Genomic DNA, 24,351 nt, shown 5'->3' with positions numbered 1-24,351 from the left:
CAAACAGCACCACTCCTCCTGGGCTCTGCTGCGCGCCTCCTCCCAGCGCGGTTCTGGGGTTTGCAGGAGGGCACCTGATTCTCCTTCTAGGGTCGTCCACCTACTTCCCCTCGTCTGTGCAGGCGGAGGGTGGTGCAGTTGCCCTGCTGATATGGCCTCTCCCCTTCGCAAAGAGGCAGCGGCTTCCTACACAGGCCGCGGGAGGCAGGGCCATTAAAACAGGGAGAAAAGGGAAAGCAGGGTCCTGGGATGGAACTATGGGGTCCCTGGGGCTGGTGACACTGCACATAAACAGATGGGCATTTTCCTAAGGAGAAATCGTCACTTCTCATCATTAAAAAGAAAATCTGTCATCCGAACCACCCCTCCGCCTCCCAAAAAGAGGAAAAGAAAAGGATCAGGAACTCTGGCTTGAGAGCAAGAGGAAGTTCTAGAATGTTCCATAAGTGGCCATCGAATGGCTTGCCAAGGCCCCATCCTTAGTCACCTTAGTCTGAGTGCTTCCTGGGAGGCTGGGAACCAGGGGGGTCTCTGAGAGAGGGGCAGTCTGCAGGCTGGGGTTGGGTGGACGGCGGTGGGGACGCCACGAGGGCTGTGCTTGTGTGAGGCCGGGGGGCGTGGGTGGTGTGACCGGATGGGGCTCAGGTGGCCTGGGCCTGTGGGGAGGGGGCAGGTGGCCCCCGGGCGCGTGCACAGCGCAGCCCTGAGGCGTGTGCTCAGCGCGTGAGCGTGCCGCCCCCGGCGTGGGAGGGAGATCTTATCGCGGTGCCTGGGGACTTTCAGGCTTTCTCACCATCTCGCTCCCCGCCTCCCACCGGCCTTGCCCCTCCATCCCCTGCACAGGAAGTGGGCTGGCCCTGGGGTTTCAGTCTCTGCGGGCCCAGCAGCGCCTGCTACCTGGGCTGCCAGAGCCTGCGATGGCCACGGTCCTGGTGGCAGCGGGGACCAGAGGGAGCAGGCCAGCACGGCCCCACGTCTCTGCCAGGTGAGTCCCCTGCCCTGCCCGCTGGCACCCCAGGAGCCCTGCGTCTCCCTACCACCCCCTGCTGGCCACCCAGGCCTGGGCGGGCAGGTCCCTGGGAGACTCAGGGGTCCCCGGGGTTCTGCAGATCCTGATCTTAGGACCCCCAGGGACCTGTGGGCCCTGCTCTCGAGAAGGAGCCGGTCCCCAGCACCAGGCCACCCCTCCCTTCCGCCCTCCCGGGACGCCTGGGGCTGCTGCGGCATGAGGGGCGCCCTGGGTCCCCACCCTGGGCCTTCCCCGCAGAGGGGCGGAGACGGGGTGGGAGGCTGGCCTGGGGCCCCAGATGGTGGGACAGGCAGCCCCTCTGAGCCCAGGAAGGGCCCAGGACAGAAGCTCCTTGGGAGGCTCCTGGGTGAGGGGAGACATCCCCTCTGCCACCTGGCCATACAGCTGGGGTGCTGATAAGTCTCTGGGAGCCCCCGACCGGAGCCTGGATTTGTCCCTTACTTGGCCCAGTGACACTTGGGGTCAGTAGTGTCCCAGGCGCTGGGGCCGGGCTCTCCCCTCCCTTAGCTGAGTTTGTGGCGCCTTGGCTCGGAGCGGATCCTGAGAGGGGGCAATGCCACCTCCTAGGGTCCCCTTCTCCCCTGCGGCCGAGATCCCCCATCTGCCAGGAGGTGCTAGCGGAGTGAAATAGCCAGAGGCAAGCACTGTGTGTGTGTGTGTGTGTTCAGGTGTGTGTGTGTTCAGGTGTGTGTGTGTTCAGGTGTGTGTGTGTGTGTGTGTGCCTGTGTGTGTGTTCAGGTGTGTGTGTGTTCAGGTGTGTGTGTGTCTGTCTGTGTGTGTGTGTGTGTCTGTGTGTGTGTGTGTTCAGGTGTGTGTGTGTGCGTGTTCAGGTGTGTGTGTGCATTTGTCTGTGTGTGTGTGTTCAGGTGTGTGTGTGTGTGCCTGTGTGTGTGTTCAGGGGTGTGTGTGTCTGTGTGTGTTCAGGTGTGTGTGTGTTCAGGTGTGTGTGTGTCTGTGTGTGTGTGTTCAGGTGTGTGTGTGTGTGTTCAGGTGTGTGTGTGTCTCTGTGTGTGTGTGTTCAGGTGTGTGTGTGTGCCTGTGTGTGTGTGTTCAGGGGTGTGTGTGTGTTCAGGGGTGTGTGTGTGTCTGTGGGTCTGTGTGTGTTCAGGTGTGTCTGTGTGTGTTCAGGTATGTGTGTGTCTGTGTGTGTGTGTGTTTGTGCGTGTGCGCGTGTGCACCAGGGGTGGCCAGGGAAGACGAGGGAAGGTGGGTCTGTGGGTCCAGGCCCAGGCAGGCCGCATCCTGTCACCCAGCTCCCGCTCCTCTGTCCTGCTCCGGCAGAGCAGGGACCCTCAGGCTGCAGCCGGCTGGTTCCAGCTCCAGCTCCAGCCACCTCTCGGCTGGGCAAGAGGCGGCCTGTGCCTCGGTTTCCCCTCTGGAAAGAGGAGAGGTGCCAGAGTCCTCGCAGGGTGCTGGGGAGCCACAGCGGGAGGACGGTGACCGTGGTGGGGACAGTGCCCTCTGGCTGGAGACTGGGGACCGGCCGGGCCGCTTTGCGCATTAGCACTGGAACCCAGCCTGGGGGGTGAGCCGCACCTCAAGGTCTGCGGCAGGGACGTACCGTCAGGGGTGGCAGGGTCTCCCCGTCCCAAAGGGCAGGCCCGTGTGTGTGGGTGTGAGCTGGCCCAGGAGGGACGGGCTGGGACTCGGGTCCTGCCTGGGCTCACCCATGGGCCCCCAGGCCTCTCTGCTGCAGCCTGAGCACGTTCTCAGTCTTCCCGAGACTCGGTGTCCCCCTTGCAGAGTGGGGGTGCAGCCTCAGCCCTGGCCCCCTGGGAACAGCCAGCCTCCTGGCCTTGGCCACGCCCTCTGGGGCGCACTCCTGAGCTTTCTCCTGCCCAGCCGCAGGCCTGGGTCTGGCCCTGACCCTCCTGTGATGCAGCCCCCATCCCCGGCGTTCCTGGCCCAGATTTTTCGGGGCGTGCGGTTGCCCTGCTGGCTGGAGCTGATCTGAGCGGTGCCCTGGGCAGGATGCCAGTGCCCTGGCCCAGAGCCAGGCTGGGGACGGGGTGCGCCAGAGTCCCGGGAGGACCTCCTGGGAGCCCCTCTGTGGGGCTCTGCCCTGTTTGGGGTCGCTGTGCTTTTGTGGGTACAGAGATCATGCTAGCTCGTACTCAGGGAGCTGCTCCCGGGGACGGTGGGCTGGCTCTGACCCCGGGGCACAGGGGTCAGCATCTGGGAGCGGGGGGACAATGTGAGGGACCAGCCGTGGGTGGAGCCCAGATTGGATGCTGCTGGGTGTAAGTGACATGGGTCTTGGCTTCCTCCTGTGGGTAGTGGGGACGATGACAGCAGCCACCCCTGAGCTGTGCACAGGTGAGAGGAGTCAGTGCATGTGATGCGCTTGGCACAGGGCCTGGCGCAGAGCAGTCACATGTGTGTCCATGTGTGTACATGCATGCGTGTGTGTTCGTGTGTGCTCCCAGGCACGCGTAGTGCCTGTCACAGTGAAAGCAGAGCAGGAGGCTTCCTGTCTCCGACATGGAGACACATGGGAAGCGGGAGGGGAGGCCCTGGAGCAGGCGGGTGGCTGCCTGCGTGGGGGCGGAGATGAGCGTGGCTGGAGGGGAGACGGGAGTGGGCCAGAGCCTGAGGCTCCCTCTGTGGATGAGACCAGGCCAGGTCCCGGCTGGAAGGACACCCTGGCCTGTGGGTGGAGAGCACGGGACAGACTAGGTGCGCTGGCTGTCTTGCCCCTGGGCTTTCTGGCTGGGTGGAGTGGGGACCAAGGGGCTGGGGCCCAGGGGTGGCTAGAACACGGGAACAACCAGGTGCCATGTCTCAGACCAGACACCAGAGGGAGGAGCGCGGGGTGAGCTGACTGTGCCTGGGCCTGCGGGGACCCAGGTGGAGGCTTGTTAGGCGCTGGCCCAGAGGAGGACCCCCAGGAGGCCGGGCCAACGGGAGATCCGGGGGGGAGAGACCCTGAGAGGCACCAAGGACAAGGAGAAAGGGACAGCAGAGCCCAGCATCCTGGGGACTTGGGCCAAAGGCAGGAGGGTGGAGGGACCCAGGCCTCCCCAGCCCCCGCCCCCACCCCTCCCTGCACTTGGGTCACCAGCCCCTCACCGGGATGCGGGCAGCCCCGCCCGTTCTCCCTCTCCCCCTTGCCAGCTCCAACCTGCTCTCCTGGAAGAGGTCCCTTTCTTGTCCCCAAATGAGGGAAGGAAGCTGCAGCCACTGCCCGTGGGCTCCCACCGCGGGTCAGCGCCGGGCTTTCCTGGCTGAGTGAGAATTTGCACGTGCGGCTAGAAGGTCCCTGAGAGTCCTTTACAAAGACCTCGATGGTTGCTGGGCCTCAAGTGCAGGCGCCGGGGAGGGGCCTCCCTCCCAACCCCTGGGCAGGAGGGCGGGTGGTCTTGAGCGGAGAAGGGGCGCCCGGCTCCCGGGGGGTTGGCAGGTCTTGCAGGTGCAGGCCTTGGAAGCTGGGGACAGGAGCGTGACCTAGGCCCATGCCCCTGAAAGCACCGGCCAGGGACAGAGTTTGACAGACACTCAGGGAAACCTGGGCGTCCCCAGAGGCTGGGAAAGGGAGGTCCCCTTCCTCCCTCCCGGGCAGGCAGTGGGCCGAGGGTGCGTCCGGGTGAAGGGGGAGGGTCCCGTGCCTCCTCCTTCCAGCCACTGGGGCAGCAGAAGGGCCACCTCCTAGTATTGTGGCTGGAGTCAGGCAGCACACCGAGGGGCTTCCATGGCGCCGCCAGCCGGGGGTGACATCATCGCCACCATCTCCCCGTCCACAGCAGAGACCCTGTTTCCATCTGGCCAGCGCATGGCTGCTGCTTCAGAGCTGTGTTCTAAGATCCAGGGTAGAAGTGCCCCTGGGAAGAAGGCCGGGCCCCTGTCGCCCGGGAGCATCCTGCCAGGGTGTGACTGGGCCCTATGCCTCCCAGTGCCCCAGCTGGGCAGCTGGACCCTTGCCAGGGGGAGTTTGTCCTCCTGTCCCAGCCTGCTGGCCTCCACAGGGCCACGGTGGTGTCAGGGTCTCTCCTGGAGACCAGGGGCTGACTCCGGCTGGGCCCTCGGGAGCCGCCCGGCGAGACCCAGGAACACAGCGCTCCCTTTGCAGGACCCTGGGGAAGGACTGAGATGCACCTTCCAGAAAGATCCTCGGGGCTCCCAGCGCCACCCAGGGCAGGGAAGCCTTGCCCTCTGTGGTGTTGGAGTCGGAGCTCCTGCCTGTGCCGGGCTTCTGTCCCCAAGAACACGACCTGCTGCACCAGGTCCCGTCTCCATCCCGTCCGCGACCGGCCAAGGGCAGAGGCAGGCGGAGAGTCTCTGGAGACCCCTGGCTGGCCAGTTTCATCTCTGTCCCTTGTTGCTTCATGTGTTCATTCCAACTCTTGTGGGTGTGAGTGTGCGTGCACGCGTGTGTGTGTACAGACAGGAAAAAACGGGATGAACACGCCAGATCCTTCCTGTGTGGGATTTTGATTTCTGTCATTTCAGTTACCTATGGTCAACCATGGTCGAAAAATCCTAAATGGAAAATTCCAGAAAGAAACAATTCAGAAGCTTTAAATTGCACACAGTTCTAAGTAGCATGATAAACTCCCACGCTGTCCTCCTGTCTGTCCTGGTTCCTAAATCACCCTGTCGGGTGTTCCCATGAGGCCCACGACCTGCTGGTTGGTCACTTAGTAGCTGTCTGGGTTATGGAATCAAGAGGGGAGATGTCGTAGTGCCCTGTCCCGTGACCCTCACGTGGGCACTGTATCACCTCAGCATCCCCAGGGTGAGGACGGTGCAAGGAGCTGAGAGGGAGAGAGGGAGAGAGGGAGAGGGAGAGGGAGAGAGGGAGAGAGGGGGAGGGAGAGGGGGAGGGGGAGAGGGAGAGAGGGGGAGGGGTCATGGAACGCATTCCCCAAGGACAGAGATCTACCACCTACTATTGTCAAGGGGGACGGCAAGTGACAGGACTCAGGGAGGACCTCTCCAAGGAGGTGACCAGTGAGCAGGAATGCAAAGGAGAGGAGGCCTGTGTGGGGTGGGGCCAGCAGGAGCAAAGGCCCTGAGGCCGTGCGAGGGTGCGCCCAGGGGTGCTGTCCATCCCTCACCCTCTCCTCCTCCCCCAGGGCTCCTGCTCCAGCTCCACCCCGCGGATGTGATGGCAGCCCCTGGTCCGTCCTGGTGTCTGCCCCTCATCCTCCTCCTGCCCCTGGCTGCCCCTCTGGCATCTGCAGCGGTCAATGGTGAGGACCCTGGCATTCGGGCAGCTGTGCTTCCCTGGGGAGAAGGCCTGGGCCCTCTAGAGCCCCTTGCCAGATCCCTGCTCCTTGGCAGCAGGAGGCGGGGAGGAGGTGCAGGGCAGTGGGGACCTCCCTGCTGCAGGACCTGCCTCTCCAAGCCGCAGCAGAGGTGCTGCCCACCCCACCCTGCCTCAGCCTGCCCGCAGGACCGCCCGGGCCCGAGCCCCTCCTCCTCGTGCCAGGGTTGCCCCTCCTCCTCTGGCAGGGGCATGGTGCTGGGAGCAGGGTGGTGGCCCTGCCTGGGTCCCCCTGCAGCCAGCCGCTCACTACGGCTTGTCCCCAGACGCGCCCGAGCTGTCGTGCTTCTACAACTCCAAAGCCAACATCTCCTGTGTGTGGAGCGGGGCGGGGCGCCCGCCCGGCACCTCCTGCCACCTCCGCGCCAAGTCCAACGTGCGGTGAGTGTGGCCCCTGGCCGGTGACCAGGCCTCTGGGCTGTGGGGTCTCAGCCACAGAATCCTAACGACGGGCCCCAGGCAGCCTGTGCTGGGGCCTCAGACTGGCCACCAGCCACATAGCTCAGAGTCACGGGAGGCAGGACCAGGCGGAGGCTGAGTCAGCCAGCCAGCTGTTCGCTCCGGGGTCTGGGCGGCAGCCTCGGATGGACATTAACTGGACAGGGTGGCCTGGGGTCACTGGAATGCCCACCTGCTGTGCCAAGGCCGGACTGTGCTGTAGAGCTGGGGGGTGGGTTGTGGGGTCTCCCCAAACTTTCCAAGTACTCTGGGACGGGAGCCATACCTGGATGGAGGCTGTCCTGTGGGGATGGGGACAGGGAGCGGCTGGGGAGCCCGAGGGCTGGAGGGAGCTGGTGAGGGCATCTCTGTGGGTGCAGTCTGACCCCAGGCAGGCTTGTGGGGTGCAGGGCTGGCCGAGGTGGGTGGGGTGGGGTGGGGAGCCGGAGGGAGGAGGAGGTCAGGGAGCCGGGCCCGGTTCTGGTGGCTGCTGGTTCCAGCCATGGGGCTCTTCAGGCCAAATGAAGGACCTGGGCCCCATGGAGCTTGGGGGGTCCGGATGGACCACAGAGGGCAGGGGAAGGCGCCTGCCAGCCCCGCCCCTCCCTGCTGGCTATGGAGGCCCTTGCTTTGCAGGGACTGGAACAAGACCTGCGAGCTGTTCCCGGGGAGGCAGGCGTCTCCTGGGCTGCGACCTGGTCCTCGGACGCCCGGAGGTGAGTAGCACAGCTGCAAAGACGGGGTCCAGCTCTGAGGTCTCAGGAGGGCGGAGGGCGGGAGAGGCCTTGGGCCAGGAGCTGAGGCGGGGACCGGAGCCCAGGCCGGAGCTCAGCCTGGCAGTGAGGCCTCGCCGCTACGGTCAGGCCGCTGCCACGCGGGCTCAGCAGTCCCTGCCGAGCGGGGGAGAGCACCCAGCAACAGGACAGCCACGCGGGAACCCATCCTAGGCTGGGCACGCAGGGCGGGGGGAAGCGTTGCAGGCTGCGAGCTGGACGCCCCAGGCAGCACCTGCCACCAGCCGCATGACCCGGGCAGGTCCAGCGCTTCCCCTCCGTGAAGCGGGAGTGACAGGGCAGCGCCCTGAGGTTCTCGGGAGGCCCGAGCACCTGGGACGGGCTGTGACCGTGCGAGCTCATAGACCTCTGCAGTGAGCCGCCCCCAGCCCTGTCCCGTCCTGCTCACCAAGAAGGTCAGAGAGGTGTACTCGCTGCCCAGGGTCACACAGCCACAGAGCAGCACAGCTGGGACAGCCTGGTTCTGGGGCTGCTGGCCTGGGTTTTTCACAGTCACACTGGGCTGCCCCTTGTGGGCACATGGCTGGCTCTGTGCCAGCAGGGGCGGGCATCAGGGGTGCCCAGACCACATTTTCCAGCCGTGGTTGGCTGTGTGTATTCTGGAGGGTCAGGGGATGGGAAGATGTGGCCGCAGGGGCGCCGAGGAAAGCGTGGCCCCTGGGACTGGATGCTACGCCCACTGGGGACCTCTGCGGGGGCCTTGCTGCTGTTCCCGGGGAAGTGACCCCAGCCACCCCTGCCCTCCTTCCCTGCAGTCTCAGCCCCTGAACTCGGTGGACATCGTCAACGTCAGCGTGATGTGCTGGCAGGATGGGCGGTGGCACCTGGCCAAGACCCAGGCCTTCAAGCCCTTCGAGAACCGTGAGTGAGGCGCAGGCCGCGGGGCTGGGCACCTCCCCCGTCTCCCCGTGTCTGACCCTCAGCTTCCGCCACCCTGGCTGTACCCTCCAGCCCCTGGCCTACACCTCTGCTGTGACCAAGGCCTGTCCCCTGCCTCCACCTCGGGGACATCTCCTAGGAAGAGCTGGGGTGGAGAGAAGCAGGCGGCTCAGGCTGCAGCTGGCCTTGACCTGGTGGGATCTAACTGGCCGAGCCTGGCCCCCTCCTCTGCAGAGAGCCAGAACCCCCTGGGCACAGGGTCCGGGTGGGGGTCTCTGAGCCGTGGGGAAGCTGTGGGCGTGTAGCCAGCGCCCTGTGAAGGCCTGTCGTCTTGTGTAGTCACAGCCTCGGGCTTAGAGACCCAGGTCACATGAGCCTCAGGTCCCGTGGCGGCCAAGGCATTCCACACACTGAGGGGGCCAGGAATCCCTCCAGGAGAGCTCAGGGCAGAGAAGGGCGGCCGACGGCTAGCGGGCATTTCACCCAGGACCAGGGGCCATTCTAGGCACCCGGGCACGGAGCACATCAGAGTCCCTGCCCTCAGTGGGGCTGGGGGGCGGGGACAGAGAAGGAAGAGCCCAAGGCAGATACCAGTGTCCCAGGTGGCCGGCGGCAGAGGCCGGGAGGAGGGGGAGGCCCCGGGCTCGGGAGGGGAGGGAGGTCGGAGGCTGGTCTCCGGTCACCATCCGGAGCACCAGCAGCCCTTCCTCTCTCCTGTCTCCAGTGCGCCTCTTGGCCCCCCCACTCCCTCCGAGTCCTCTCCGTTGGGACCCACAGGTGCAACGTGACCTGGCACACCTCCCTGGTCTCCCACTACGTCGAGCCCTACCTGGAGTTTGAGGTCCGCACGCGGTCCCCGGGCCACCGCTGGGAGGTGAGGAGGCGGCCCAGGCCACGCCCCGTGCCTCCCTGGCCTGGCCATGTCCACTGCCCGGCTGTCCTCCAGCACAGTGAGGTCCTTCAGCCCTGGCAGGGCGGCGGCTGAGTGTGCCCGCACCCCGGCACCCCGTGCACCCCGCGCAGCTTCAGAGGCAGCGCAGTGGCTCTCCGCGCTCCAGAGCGTCCTGTCCACGGGGCCGCGGCCCCTATGCACTTGACCCCGCTCAGCACTTGTTTACTGAGCACCTACTGGGTGCTGCAGGCTGGGGAGCGCCCACTCTCTGGAACATCCCCTGGGAGGGCGGAATGCAGATGGGGACGTCGATGGGCAAGGGCGACTGGGGAAGCACAGGGGCAGGCATCGAGGGACTGGGGGGCCCGAGACCCTGCCACTCAAAGGCAGGACACAGCCCTGGGTCTGGGGGACAGGAAGGAGAACAAGAGGCGTGGGAGGCGCGTGTGGGCGCCTGTGGAGATGCCCCTTCCTCATGGAGCTGAGACCCCAGCAGAGGGACCCAGTGACCTCAGGGGAGACACTGAGGAGCATGTGGCTAGTGTGGGGCCTTCGGGGAGTCGGTGCCCCTGGGACTTGGGGCCCCAGCAGCTGGGCGGTCGGGAAGCCATTGGGAAGATCGGGGAGGGAGGCGGCCGGTCAAGGAGGGTGCTGCTTGGCTCAGCCTCCTGGCCTCGCCGTGGGCGGGGACATGGGCAGGGGACCCCTCCAGGCTCACTGCCCTGTCCCTGCCCCTGCCCAGGAGGCCCCCCTGCTGAGCCTCAAGCAGCCGCAGCAATGGATCTGCCTGGAGACGCTCGCCCCCGACACCCAGTATGAGCTGCAGGTGCGGGTCCGGCCCCAGCGCGGTGACCACACGGTGTGGAGCCCCTGGAGCCAGCCCCTGGCCTTCAGGACGAGGCCCGCAGGTAGGGGCAGCGGGCTGCGGGTGCGGCTGGGAGCAGCGGGCCTGGGCGCCGAGCTCAGTCCCATCCACCTGTTAGCGCCCCCGGGTGCGGCTGCGGGCTCACCAAGGGGAAGGGAGGCCACGGCCTGCGGGGCCTGCGGGCGGGCTGGGACCCTGTGGCGCTCGGCCACCGTCACTCCTGGAAAGCGCGAGCCAGACCCACGGGCCCAGGGGCACCACGTCCGGCTTCCTGGCGGGCCTTCGGCAGGTCCCGGCCCCCAGCCCAGGCTGCCTGGTGGTCGCCGGTGCTCTCCAGCCGCCCTCCCGCTTCTCTCCCACCTGGCAGCCCCTGGGAAGGACACCCTGCCGCTGCCCTGGCTCAGCCACGCCGTCCTGGGCCTCGGGGCAGTCGCGGGCTTCGTGGTCTCCGTCTACTTCCTGGCCCACTGCCGCTACCTCGGGCCCTGGTAAGAAGGTCCCCGTTCCCTCGCGCTCTCGCCCGGCACGCTGCCCTGGCCAGGCTGGCCCTGCCCTGGGCCCACCGCACCTGCTCCCCAGAGCCGGCCGACCACGCCTGGCTGTTCCCTGAGACTGGGCCCAAGGAGGGGCGGGGAGGCCGCGGCCGCCAGGAGCGCCCTGAGCCCGGCGCTGGGTCCTGCGGTCCTGCGGTGCCCTGGGGTCACTCATCCGTGCAGTCTGTGCCCTGACCCACTCTGTGCTGGGAGCATGCTGCAGGCCCGGGTCCCAGCCCACAGAGCAGTCAGGGAGGAAGGGACAGTGACACACCAGGACAGCCATGACGGAGCAGGTGACAGGGAGAGGGACCTTGGCTGGGGGCTGGTGTCCCGGAGAAGCTGATAATGTCCTTGGAATCTGAAGGAGGAGCTTCCCAGGTGGGGCGGAGGGGACAGGAGCCCAGCAGGCAGAGACGGCAGGTGCCAAGGCCCCGGGGTAGGAAGAAGGGAGGGACTCCAGGAACATGGGGCCAGGAGGCCTGCGCAGCCAGGACCCAGATGGAAGCTGGCCTTGAACCTGGACGTGGGCAGCATTGTTCTCTGGGGTCCTCAAGACCCCAGCAAGGATGTGACCCGGCACTGTGCCTGGTGGCCTGGGTTTTGCAAAAGCAAGATGGGACCAGCGTTGTTAGCTGTGGTTCTCGCTGCTGTGTGGAAGGCACCCTGGCAGAGGGCAGGGCAGTGAGGAGGTGACCCGAGGTCAGCCCTGGTCCTGCTGAAAGGAGAGACAGCGCTTCACTGTGTGCAGAACGTGTCCATTGGCATCGCCTCTCAATTCTCCACCAACCCCGGGAAGGCAGTGAGTCAGCGGCTGCCACTGCACTTTAGCCAGTGCAAGGATGGCCCAGAGAAGTCAGCCTACCTGTCCAAGGTCACACAGCCAGTTAGTAGTGAGGCTGGGGCGAAGCCCAACTCTCCTGATGCAGGCCCTGTGTGGGGGCTCTGACATCCTCATCCCTTTGGTCCATTCCTGCGTCATGCTCCAACACTCTTCAGAGACTTTCCACTGAGCACACCCCGACAGTCCAGGCCCTCTGCCAGCCATTTGGAACATTCATGCAAATCAGAAAACAGCACCCTCTTCTCCAGGGAGATGCATACAGATCTCTGGCAAAGCTTGGGAAGCAACATGGCTGGAATTCAGCCCCCACTCACTGTCCGAGCCATCCACCAAAGCCAGATGCCCTCAGACAGTGCACAACCTGTACCACCACCCATGGCAGCCCTGACTAGGAAGCCTCCCTCCTACTTCCCTTCTCATGCCTCGCTCCGCTCAGGCCGCCTCCACCCTGACCACTCTGGCTTGTGTGGTCTCTGCCACCCCGTGTCCTCTTGAGTGGTGCTCTGCTCCATGGAGTGGGTGGTAACATGGCACACTTGGTTTGTGTCTGTCTCCTCGTCCGCATGTCAGCGCCTGGAGATCAGGGACCTTCTCTGGTGGCCATTCCTGTGCCTTGCCCTCAAGCCGTGGGCTGCTGGCAGGGACACTGCGTCCCCTTCCCGTCCTCACCCTCCTCCTCTCCCTGGTTCAGGCTGAAGAAGGTTCTGAAGTGTCGCATCCCAGACCCCTCAGAGTTCTTCTCCCAGCTGAGCTCCCAGCACGGAGGAGACCTGCAGGTAGGAGCGGAGGCGCCGGCTGCCCCGGGGCAGTGGGGTAGGGAGGTGGCACAGCGGTAGTGGGTTTGCCAAAGTGAGAGGAGACAGTGCCCCGAGTGCAGCCCCGCACAGGTGCAGACCCCCGTCCCCATCTGTCCCCCCCGTGCTGCCAGGCTTTTAATCCCGGCTCCAGCACCTCCTGGCTCTGTGACCTTGGGCATGTTGTAGAACCTCTCTGTGCCACAGTTTCCTTGCCTAGGAAGTGGGGAGAAAACAGGGTTGTGTGTACCGCCTGTGAACACGGCCTGCTGCCAGCCGCCCCGACCCTGGGCAGCCTCTGTTACTTCTCACAGACATTAGTAAGTCCCCAGTCACCCGAGTCATAAAACATTTCTTTGAAAAGGCGGGGCCGAGTGGGGACGCTCGAGCTTCACCTGTGGCCTGTCCTCTGCCTCCCCAGCTCCCGGCTGCTTCAGGAGCCCAGGGGCTGGGAGGGGCTGCTGCTCCCAATGGTGGGTCCCCAGCTCAGGAGGTCAGGGGTGGTGAGGGCCAGGAGGGCCAGGCTGACCCGCCGTCACGAGCGGCCGTGTGTTGTCCTCTCGGACTGACCAGGGCCCCTGAATCCTGGACGCTCCCAGGCTGCCTTACCACCAAGGCTGGAGGCAGTGTGGGGGAACCTGGCTCTGCAGCTCTTCCCTCGCTCTTAAGGCCGCCAGAATCTCATCAATGGCAGCCGGGCAAGTCCCACTGGCCGTGCCAGGGACAACAGCAGAGGGCTGTCCCAGCACGCCCCACGCCTCGTCAGCTGGAGTCCGGAGTCCAAGGGCCGAGGACGTGCTGAGCGGCGAGGCGGCTCTCCTTCCTGGAGGGGGAGGCCAGGAGGGCATCCCTGGGGCAGGGACTCCCCTAGGAGGCCCAGGACCAGAGAGGCCTGCCTCAGCAGCTGGGGAGGAGCTGCGCCCAGGTCTAGGGTCGCTGCGGGGCAGAGCTCAGCCCTCTCTGCTGCTCCGTCATTCCATCTGAAAGAGCAGGTTCTGGGCCCATCGGGCCCTGTCCTGGGCAGGGCAGACCGCCGGTGCCTGTGCTTACTGGGCCGCAGCCCTGCTGTGGAGGGCGCCCAGGTCCGAGGGCTGTTGGATCCTCTGACTCACCCACGGAGGCCCTGGCTTCACGCCTGAGGGCCTACCGTCCCCTGACCTCTGTAGCCTGCACTCCACCCGTGCCCAGGTTCTCCTCCTCCATTTTCTCACTTGACATCTCTTTGTTGACCTAACAGATAGCAGTGAGGGAGTCAGGAGGAGGTGGCTAACCACTGTGGAAACAGGCTCAGAGAGGTGTAGTGGCCTGCCTGGGGTCACACAGCCAGGCAGTGCCAGGATTGGGGCTGGAACCTGGGCCTCCCCACCCTGTGTCAGGGCTGTGTGGGCTCCTGAGCAGCTCAGACCTGCTGATGGGCACTCGAGTCTGTCAGGGAGGGTGAGGGGCTGCGGGGCACTGGGAGGGAGAAGAAAATTGGGGGCATGCCGTCCCCCACCAAAGACGTTTCCACAAGGACGTTTCCTGGGTTCCAGCTCTGTCCCAGCTGGCCTGCGATGGGACCAGGCCCTTCTGCCATTATGCTGGGGGACTGGTTGACTCAGACACTCGGGCCTGGTCCAACTGGGCACTCAGCATCCTGTTCTCCACTGGGTCCCCACACTTAGCTGGATACAAGCAGGCGCTCAAAGAACGGTCACACCGAGCGGTGCAAGTCCCCTGGGCCCTTGGGAACCAGGCCTGTGCAGAGCCCTGGCAGGGCTTCCTGAGAGGCAGGGGGGACAGGCGGTGGAGGTGGTGGCCACGGGGTCTGCGAGGCTCACCCCTGCGCTGGCCTTCCTCCCGGCAGAAGTGGCTCTCCTCGCCCCTACCCTCGTCCTCCTTCAACACCGGTGGCCCCGCGCCCGAGATCTCTCCGCTGGAAGTGCTGGACAGGGACGCCAAGGCCGCTCAGTTGCTCCTGCTGCAGCAGGACAAGGCGACCTCGCCCTCGCCCAGCGGCCGTTCGCAGACCAGCTGCTTCACCAACCAGGGCTACTTCTTCTTCCACCTCCCGGACGCCCTGGAGATCGAGGCCTGTCAGGTGTACTTCACCTTCGACCCCTGCGCGGAGGAGGAGCCCGAAGAGGGCGGGCCCGGTGTGCCCGCGGGGTCGCCCTCGCCGCCCCTGCCGCCCGCGACAGGGGACGATGACGCCTACTGCACCTTCCCGCCCGGGGATGACCTGCTGCTCTTCTCACCCAGCCTCCTTGGAGGCCCGAGCTCCCCTAACACTGCCCTTGGGAGCTGCGAGGCCAGCAAAGAGAGGCTGCCCCCCTCCCTGCTGGAGGGAGTCCCCCAAGACTGGGGCCCCCAGCCCCTGGGACCTCCTGCCCCAGCAGCCCCCCACCTGGTGGGTTCCCAGTCCTCCCTGGAGCTAGTCCTGGGAGAGGTTGGGAGGGAGGGCCCTGCCCCCAACCCTGGACCAGGAGCCAGCCTGCAGCTGGCCAGGCCCCCTGGGCAAGGTGAGGTCAGGGCCCCTACCTCTTGCCTGGCCCTGAACACTGATGCCTACCTGTCCCTCCAAGAACTCCAGGATCAGGACCCAGCTCACCTGGTGTAGTCAGACGGCCAGTGGTGGAGGACAGCCAGCCACTGCGCCAGGCCTGATGGAGGGGGCCGTTCTGTCCAACCCACTGCTGAGGACACTTGGTGCTCAGCTGCCCCACCCAGCCACACACACTCAATTGCTGCTCCCTGGTCCCACCGCCTGAGCCAGGATCTGGGCCAGCCTCCCCTCCTCCTCTTTAACCACGGAGTTGTGAGCTGATTCTGAAGCACTGCTTCTCCGCCATCCTGCAGGGGTTTGTCCCCAGGGCTCTCTAGGGGTCTTCAGCCCAACCTCTTCAATGGGCCTCCAGCCGCAGTCCTGCCCCTCCGACCCTCCTCCACAGGACAACTTGAGTGTGCTTCCCAAATTCAAATATAGCCGGGTTCCTCCCCTGCTCAAAACCCTGCCATTGCTCCCCATTGCCCAGCACCAGTTCTTGGCCTGTGCTTTTCCCTCCAGCATCATATCAGGACATTCCATACTGGACCCTCACCACGGTCCTACTGAGCCACTGGAGCTCCTTAGTGCCTCCCAAAGTTTGTGGCCTCTGCCTCAATCCTTCACGTGCCAGTTCTGCCCCCTGGGAGGAAAACACTGCCTGCCTGAATGTGCCCGAATTTCCAGATTCCATGCTGCAAGGACACTCTTAGGAACAGGAGGTGGCTGGAAAAGAGGGCCCTGTACACTATTCTTGGGCTCTTTCCTGATCCCAGAATGCTTGCTGACTGCATCCTAAATCTGTGGCCCAAGTATGGACAACGGGCCCTGCACAGTGGATGCGGCTGGATCTTTCCACAGTGGCCTCATAGACTCGCAAGGGAGGCTGCTGGAAGGCAAACCCTGACGCTGCCCCGGGGCACAGCGCCTGGGCCCCTCCCACCCCGCGCTCAGGCTGAGGGTCCTGCTCTGCAGACTAGCTGTCCTCCAGAGGGACAGCTCCTGGAAAGCGGGACCTCAGTGCCTTTCACTGCACTTGACACAGTACCTCGCACTCCACCGCACTCCCTGGATGAACTGATGAAGGCTGGGCTGCCGGCACGGCGGCCGAACGCGCCCCAGCAAGAGGCACAGCCAACCCCTCCCACACAACGGGTCCCTTCCTTCCCAGTGCTCCTGCCACACCTCTGCTTCTCTGCCCTCTGCCCTGGGCACCGGTCACACCATAGTGATCACAGCCTCGCACTTCCAGAGGGCAGAACCAAAACCGAGATTCCAGCTGGCTGAGCCTAGCGCAGAGCCTGCACTTATAGGTCCTGCTCGCAGCTGATTGGGTACCTGAATACAAGCGCGCCTGTAGGTTGAAGCTCTGTCCAATCAGAGAGACTCGGCCTGATCTAGCCAATCAGATGATGTCTCAGTCTGAAGTCGGGGAAGAGCGGCGGCCTCTGGGAGCAGGTGCTTATGAATGAGGCTCCCAGGAACCCGGAGGGAGGAGTGGAACCACGTGAGCAGAGGGCAGCGAGATCCTGACACAGAAACTCTTAACTGCCCAGGGCACTCCTGACCATCCGTCAGGATTTCTGTTTCTTTAAGCTCCCCTGTCTTGAGGCTGCGTGAGTCCTGGGTCTTCACCGTGGAAAGGGCTTAATCAACCCCATATCATTTCTCACCTCCTGCCATAAGATGCTGTGTGTCCTGGGCTGCCGGGTTCCTCGGTCCTGGCCTGGTCGCACCTGAGCTCCGCATTCGCACTCTGTTGTGTGTCCTGGGGAAAAATTGCAAACCTCTCTGCATTCAATTTCCTTATGCCCAGAATGGAAACAGCATTGGTCACTCCATCACCCCCCCGCGGCTTTGCAGAGTCCTTGGGAAGTTCTCTTTCTCAAGTCCTGGCCATTCGTGAATTTCTCTCTCTCTTAATGACTTCACTGTGTCTTTACTCTTTTCATAATATGTTTTCTTTAAACCATTTCAGGATTTTTGTTCGAATCCATTTATTTAAAGAAAATACTGCTTCTGTAAATGGGAAAAACGGGGTTTACTGTAAATAAAAGGTAATCGTAAAAAGTAAAAACAATAAAACAAAATAGTATTTAAATCCTTTGTCTGATGGAAATCTGTTGTCTTACTTAGTTCAGCCTAGAAGGGGAGAACTCGATGAAGACCAAATGGAATCTTCCTGCTTGAGTGGAAGCAAAAGGGTCATAAAGGGAAAATCTCTTTCAGTAGCAGGAGTCGGGTTTCTTATTCTACGTCCAGGCTCCATCTAGCATCCCTCATCTCCATACTGCACAGGTCTTCGTTTAGGGAAAGATTGCACTTGATGATTGATAGCTTTATGTCTATCTATGTTTGTGTGTGTCTGTGTGCTCCCCTCCCCCACATCTATTTCAGTGCCCTGAAAAAATAAAGATAGAAATGTAGATCAGGTCCAGGTTGAGGACGGTCATTCATAAAACTCTACTCATGGCAGACATTGCTAGTGGATCACAGATCTCTTTCCAACAGAGCCTGGATGCAGCTTTAGCTCCTGCAGTGGCATGCTAGAGGCAACTTCCTGTGGATCAGAGCTGGCCCCTGCTGACATCTGTGAATTCCATAATCTCTTAGGTACCTTCCACAAAAGGAGGTCTTATTTTTCCCGTCTCCTGTTTCCCAGGCAGGGAGAGCTATGGACTGAGGCCACGGAGACAGGGAAGCTGAGAGGTGTCTGAGCAGGCAAGCCAGGGAGGCCAGCTGTCTCCACTGAGTCTGATGAAAGACCTGAGCTGGCAGTGAGTCCAGAAAGGAGCCACCCTACACCAGGTGGTGACAGAGTGACAGGCCTCAGCCACCATGTGTCACTTCCAGTGGGGATTACAGCATGGACCTTGGGAAGAAGGGACAGGCGGAGGCAGCTGGCAGGGGTGGGAGCCACGAGGGAGAGACAGGTCCCCCGGGTTAGATTGTGGGAGAAAAGCTGGCACCAGCTGGGGACCAGGCGCAGGCAGGGGAGGCAGGAGGCAGCCGGGCAGATGGGGGGGCGGTAAGAGAACAGAGGAGGGGCGGGGGCTTCCAGTCGCTCGCAATTCCTTTCTGTGGGGCTGGATTGGTCCCTTCGCCTCGCGAGCCCCCACCTCTGCTCTTCCTCTACCTCGAAGCTCCAGCTAAGCAGCTTTGAGTGTGCACGATTCCCAGGCGAATTATGGTCCATTTTCCCAAGAACATCGAAGGTCTAGGTCTGGGTGAAGAGTCCCCCTGCCTCTCTCACTGTTCACGTCCCAACTAACTGGCAAGAGAGAACCGGACCCAAACCCCAAATGACCAAGAGGCATGTTGCAAAGGGGCGAGGGCACCCAGATTCATTTTCCAGACACTGTTCCAGGCTCTTCCCAAACACCCCTCATCACCTGCAAATGTCGTGGAGAGGCAGGGTTTTCTTCCCATTCTATGGATGAGGAAACTGAGGCTCAGGGAGGTTAAGAAGGAGAACTGATGGTGGATAGAGCCAAGATTCACACTGAGGTGCATCTGGCTGCACAGCTTTTGGCCCTTGGCAAACAACCTGCCTGAGAGATGATGCCAATGGCAAACAACCAGGAGAACCCCATTCTCCTCTTCGGCAGCCAACTCAGCAAACAAGAGGCTGAGGAAGAGGAACAGCTCAGCTCGTCTGTGGGACAGACAGGGCTGGGTGCCACTACCTCCCACCTGGCCCCTGCTTAGCCTCCTCCCTGGCCTCCTGTGCCCACTGCCTGCCCTTCCCATCTTTCCATGCTGGGCCCTGCCAGTGTGGTCTTGCTAAGGCCACACCTGGCCATGCCATACCCTGCTTAGCCTGCGGTGACCCCCTGTTGTTCTGGCCCCTTCATGCTGTGGTCCCCAACTTGGGGGTCCCAGCTTGCCCCCCTCTGCCCTAGTGCCTCCATGTTCCAATTGGTAGCCTGGGCAGTCAGCCTGGATGATCTCTAACTGCTCTCCTAGGCCTGGTAGCTGTGAGTCCAGGTGCCACACACCTGGTGTGTGTGATGGTGTGAGCCTGGGACTCGGTGTTCCACTTCCAGATTGGAAGCCAGGTTTCGGGGACGGCAGGGGCCACGAGTGACTCAGGCTTGGTGCCGGTAGATTCCTGGGTCTGAATCATTGGCACCCACACAATCCACCCAGACTCCTACCCACCCCTCGGGACCCCACGTGAACACCCCTACTTCTGGAGGCTCTCTGATACATACGCCCCACGTGGGCCGAGTGGGTCTCCTGCTCCACCTCCTGAGCCACCTCTGTTCTGAGCAGCCATGAGCTGTGGCCAGACCCGGGCAGATTCAGGGGCATAGGCGTGATGGCGGCAGCTCTGTGGCAGAGGCGGCCTGGGTCAGGCTGCATTGAGCCATGCCAGGCGCAAGCAGGCTCTGCAGACCCCTCTGCCCAGGGACGGAGGGCAGGGTGCAGGCAGGGCCTGGGCAGAGGCGCTCGGCCGGGCTCCGAATTTCAGAAATGGGTGGTTGATGCTGGTGCTTGGCAGGACCTGGGTGGAGGGATTCTCAGACACCATTTGGCACTGGGGGTTTTACCATCAGTCAGAGGGAGGGGGGCCAGCTGTGGGGTCAGGGATCTGCGAGGGCCACAGGGGTTACTGTCCTCTCAGGCTCCTTTTTAGAGCTGCATGGATCAATCACCTCCATGCGGGTAACTCGCTTGACCCTTACAGCAGTGCCCCAGGGAAGTCCTCTTCCCGGGCTCTGAGTGGTCCAGTGACTTGCCTGAGGCCACACAGCCAGAAGGTGGGCGGTGGAGCAGGGATTCCTACCCACAATCCCGAGCGCTCACAGGGGCCCAGGTCCTTTTAGCTTTTAAAGCACATGCGAGTCTGATGTCTGATGGGAGTGACAGAGGTTCTGAGTCCTGTCTCACAGTGAAGAACAGGAGGCCCCGAGAGGGTGTTGCCGCGTCCCAGGCCACACACTGAGTTTGGCTGGGGGGTGAGCCAATTCCACCAAGATCACTACCACCTGGCCCCATGACGGCCCTGGGACATCCCCTGGCTGACTGGTTCACAGACATTTTCCACCCCCAAGGGTGTGACAAGCACCTGCTACTTTGTCACGGGTGGTGGGGACAGGAAGTCAGGAAGCCCTGAGCGGTGCAGAGGTGCACGGTGAGTGTTGGGACGCAGGCGTCGGTTCCAGAAGCCAGGACGCAGAGGGAGGAACAGCAGCGAGGACCCTGCGTCCTCCACTGCTCGGCACACCTGGCTGGCCGGGCCCTGGCCGCTGCCCTGTCCACGGTCCTCAGCCTCCTGTGGGGAGGGAGTGACTGAGGGCACCGCCCAGCAAGCAAGTGGACAGTCACAAATCCCCCTCCGCTGGGTGACAGCAAACCAACAGGGCTCCTTTAGGACACGACTTTCTGAGCAAATTGTGTCCCTTGGACATTTTTAAAAACCCATTGTGTCGTGAGAATTTATTTTTGGACAGCACACTGGGAAGCAGGTCACTTGAGTTCTAGTCCTAACCCACGCAGCCTTTGCTGTGTGACCTTAGGCAGGCCCCACCCTCTCTGGAGGTCAGGCTGTGTTACGCAGGCAGTTTCCATTCTGTGTCCCCTACGAGGTTTGGGGAAAGCACCTCTCAAACCTCTATTCCCCTGACCACACAGCCTGGAGGGCGACCGGGTGGCGCCTTCAGACAGTCCAGAGCCAGGGACCCAGGGCTGGAAACCGGGCAGCGTCCAGAGTGGTGGCAGGGGATGGAGGAGGGACAGAGACAGGAGAGGAATGGGACTGGTTAATCGTGTGGTCAACTCATAAGGTCTGGAGGCCCAGAGCACCCTGGGGTCCTTGCCCCCTGTGCAGACAGAGAAGATGTGCCACTGAGGTGGCCTCCTGTCCAGGCCTCCGTCCTGACCGTTCCTCAAAGTAACCCCAGAGCACCCCGAGGTCATGCCACGGCCCCTGCCCTCCCTCTCCAGGACTGAGCCAGGACAGGGCGGGACCAAGTGTCTGCCCCGGGCCGCCCTCCGCCTGCTCCAGGCTCCTGTGCTTAGGAATGTGCCTTGCTGGTTGTAGTGGCCCCGGGCCCCGCCCTACGGGGACTCCGGTTAGAGGCTCCACACCTGTGTGACAAATGAGCAAGTCAGGAGCTGGACAGAGGTGACAGAGGTGGCCTCAGGGGACTCTGGGGAAAGGTGCGTCCAGTAAATGGCTCGTTTCCCTTCCTGGTGGGAGCAGAGTGTCTCCCTCCCACGCCCCTGCCGGTCCCACCTGCCTTTCTGTGGGAGGGTTGCCGGGTGGCGGAGACAACAGGCTTCAGAAGTGACTGAGACTCAGGGTCCCATGGGACCTTTGGGGCACTCGCCCATAGCACCAAAGGCCACCTGCCCACCCCCCCCGTTAGTGGGCCCAACCGTCTCCTCCTGAAGTGCCCTGAAGTCCTGACCCTCCGCCACCAGTGTGGCCTCATTTGGAAATAGCGTCTTTGCAAATGTGCGCAGGTTAAGGTGGGGTAGCCCTGGACTGGGGGGCCCCTGGGGCAACGTGACGGGGGTGGGAGTTGGACAGGGAGATGCTGCCACCCAGGGGTCAGCTGCTTGGTCAGAGCCACCGGGAGCTGGGAAGGGAGAAGGGACTGCTGATGCTTCAGCCTCACCTCCTGGCCTCGCTGATGCTTCAGCCTCACCTCCTGGCCTCGCAAGTGTGAGAAAATGGATTCCTGCTGTTCGGAGCCCCGCAGCTGGTGGCTGATAGCTCCGGCCGCCGGCAGCTCCGGGGACAATTCTGCACCCACCCATGGGCCGAGGACACGGCAGGTCAGCTTCGCCCCCTAGAACCTCATTCTCCTCTTCTGCTAAGTGGAGACACGGATCCCCTCCCACACCTGGAGGCTCTGTCTGTGCAGCGGTCTCAGGGTGTCATCCGAGGAGGTGACAGCACTCCTTCCTTCACTCGACCACTGAGGGTTCCTCCCATGTGCCAGGTGCTGTCCTAGCCTGGGGCCCAGCAGAGACAAGGCCTTTGTCCCCTGGGGCTCACAGCGGAACGGATTGCTGAGAGAACGGCTGCCCAGTGACCCCAGGCAGTAAGTGTGGTGACCGGGCAGCTGCACCTCTGGCTAGGTCGGGGGAGTTCTTGTTCCTGCGGCCTCCGGCGCCTGAGCTGCCCCGTCCCGCTCCCTGGCAGACCCCATGGCTGTTCCCTCCTTGGTGGTCCAGTGTGCGCCCACTGTGCACAGGGCTCCAGGAAGAAGTGGGGACCCAGGAGCCGCGTGCAGGGCACGCTTGCGAAGGCTGCAGGGACACAGCGCCCGGCTGGGGGCCTGGCCAACCTCGGCTGGACCTCCAGTCCTGGGCCGGTGCTCCCCCTGCGGCTTGAGCGAGCTCCCGGTCCAACCTCCCCAGCGCCGTGGCTCCTTGGCTGTGGGGCTGCTTGAGCTGCTTCCGTCTCTGCACAGCATCCTGTGCGCAGCATTTGGAGTCCGAACTCCCCTTTCCAATAGAACACACGTCCTGGGGATCAGAAGCCCACCTTACATCTTCCGCCCTCAACCACCAGCTTTGTCACCCCCCTCCTAAGGCCACCAGGTGGCAGCCTGGGAGGTGCATCTGGCTGGATCACTAGCCAGTGGAGGGACTGGGATTTCTGCCAGGTCATCTGGCTCCCCAATCCCCGGCTGCATCTGTCACCTGAGGGTGGCGGTAATCCGGTAGAGGTCTGTCTCTGTCCCGCTAGGCAGGCTTGCTATATCCCCTGCTGGCCACCAAACCGCACTGGCCAGGCCTCCAAGCGGCTTCCCTGGCCCTCCAGACAAGGGGGCCGTGGAGGCCGAGGGCCGGCATTGTTGTGAAGCACAGTTCCCAGCGAGCAGCAAGGCCTTCACCTCTGCTGAGTGCCAGCACGTCCCTGCGGCGGGGACAGCTGTCTACCTGGACCCGTGCAGCCCTTGCTGGCAGAGGCCAGCCCTGTGGCAGGCAGGCTGCCCAGCCCTCGGGAGCAGGGACCCTGGTGCCCCCCCAGGCATTTGCTGCCTTCCCGGAGCCTGGCGCCCCCAGGTTGGGCTGATCGGTGGCTGGGTGGCCACCAGGTGCAGAGGACGGTGATTGTGCAAGAGCTGCTCTCCAGGCCGCCCGGCTGCCAGCCTGCCGGGTTTAGGGCCCTGGGCCACTTGACCTTCCAGAGGACAGGGTGGACACACAGGCGGGACTCAGGGGCCTTTGTCCCAACACACACGTGCCCGCTCTCGTCCCTGCACAGGTCCCTTGGGAAGGTTGAGGGGACCAGGCCTGGGGAGCGAGCCGGCAGGGAGGAGGCAGAATCGACAGACAGTTGGGACAGTGGGGTGTGGTTGCCGGCCCTGGTCACAGGTCAGGGTCAGGCCCAGGGGTGGCAGGGCTTGCACAGGCTGAGGGACAGGAGCCAAGAGGTGCCCACACATCTGTGTTCACCTGCCACGCCTCACACTCACATATGGCTCACACTCACATACGATGCAAACTCACAATGCACACTCACACAAGCTTCACACTCACATATGACTCACACTCACATGCCTCACACACACGATGCACACTCACACACAAGCTTCACACTCATGACACACACTCACATACACCTCACACTCACATGTCTCACACTCACGACACACACCTCACGCTCACAATGCACACTCACACAAGCCTCACACTCCTGACACACACTCACACACCCCTCACACATGCCTCACACAACACACAAACACGCCTCACATTCACAGTGGATGCTCACATAGGCCTCACACTCACATACCTCACACTAATGACACACACACATGCCTCACACTCACAATGCACACCCACACCTCACTCGCACGCCTCACACAGGCCTCACACTCACATGCTTCACATGACTAATTAGAGCAAATTAAAGAGAAAAAAATACAAAAAAGCAGGTGAAATTGATTTTAATGGTAAATTATATTTCACACGAGAGAGTGAACGTGTTATTTCAAGACGAAATTGACAGAGATGAAATGAAGACATCTGCACCCTTTGTTTGGGGCCTTGGAAGTCTGGTGGGCACCTCCCTGTGAACCAGTCTTGGTTCAGACTGGCCATCCCAGGTACTCAAGGGCCACATGTGGCTAGTGGCCACCGTGCTGGACACGGGGCTCTGTGAATGATGTCTGAATTCCTATAACGCCCAGCTGAGCAGAAGCGCCCCTCCTCCGCCTCCTCCTGTCCTAGGCCCAGAGCACGTGGGCCCGGCCTCCTTTTCCGTTTGGCCAATGGCTTTTTGGTCTCACCTGTCCAGGTGAGGGCCTGGCACCAGCTGTACCTCCCAGTCGCCTCTGCACAGCCCAATCTCAGCCCCCACCCCCACTCATGCTCCTGGGGATGGGGCTGGAGCCAGGCTGGAGCGTCACCAGGCAACAGCCCCGGGGGAGAGCTCGGGTCTCCAGCACCTGCCTGGCGCCCTCCCTCTGGGAGCCTGCGGGTGGGCGGGGCCGGCACAGCGTGCTCCACCTCCTGCCACTGCACCTGGGC

General features: G+C 63.0%; 2 protein-coding genes across 2 annotated transcripts in view; both read left to right on the top strand.

Annotated features, from left to right (window-relative positions):
* RAC2 (Rac family small GTPase 2) overlaps window positions 1–1,249 on the top strand; it is a 66,335-nt gene extending 65,086 nt beyond the window's left edge. The window contains exon 7 of the mRNA XM_079141683.1: window positions 1,231–1,249. The gene's annotated coding sequence lies outside the window, so the exon portion shown is untranslated. The remainder of the gene's footprint in view (window positions 1–1,230) is intronic.
* IL2RB (interleukin 2 receptor subunit beta) lies at window positions 817–16,970 on the top strand. Its single transcript, XM_079141620.1, is given in 13 exon segments — window positions 817–934; window positions 965–985; window positions 6,103–6,219; window positions 6,560–6,674; window positions 7,368–7,413; window positions 7,415–7,447; window positions 8,281–8,386; window positions 9,129–9,142; window positions 9,144–9,278; window positions 10,039–10,204; window positions 10,529–10,649; window positions 12,230–12,314; window positions 14,179–16,970. Coding segments are annotated over 11 exon segments (1,659 nt in total). The 5' UTR covers window positions 817–934; window positions 965–985; window positions 6,103–6,134; the 3' UTR covers window positions 14,932–16,970.
* Window positions 16,971–24,351: the final 7,381 nt, after the last annotated feature.

The sequence above is a fragment of the Sciurus vulgaris genome, assembly GCF_902686455.1.
Source record: "Sciurus vulgaris genome assembly, chromosome: 5".
NCBI classification, from domain to species: domain Eukaryota; kingdom Metazoa; phylum Chordata; class Mammalia; order Rodentia; family Sciuridae; genus Sciurus; species Sciurus vulgaris.
The sequence above is the reverse complement of the archived record's forward strand: the minus strand, read 5'-3'. Positions and strand labels throughout refer to the sequence as shown.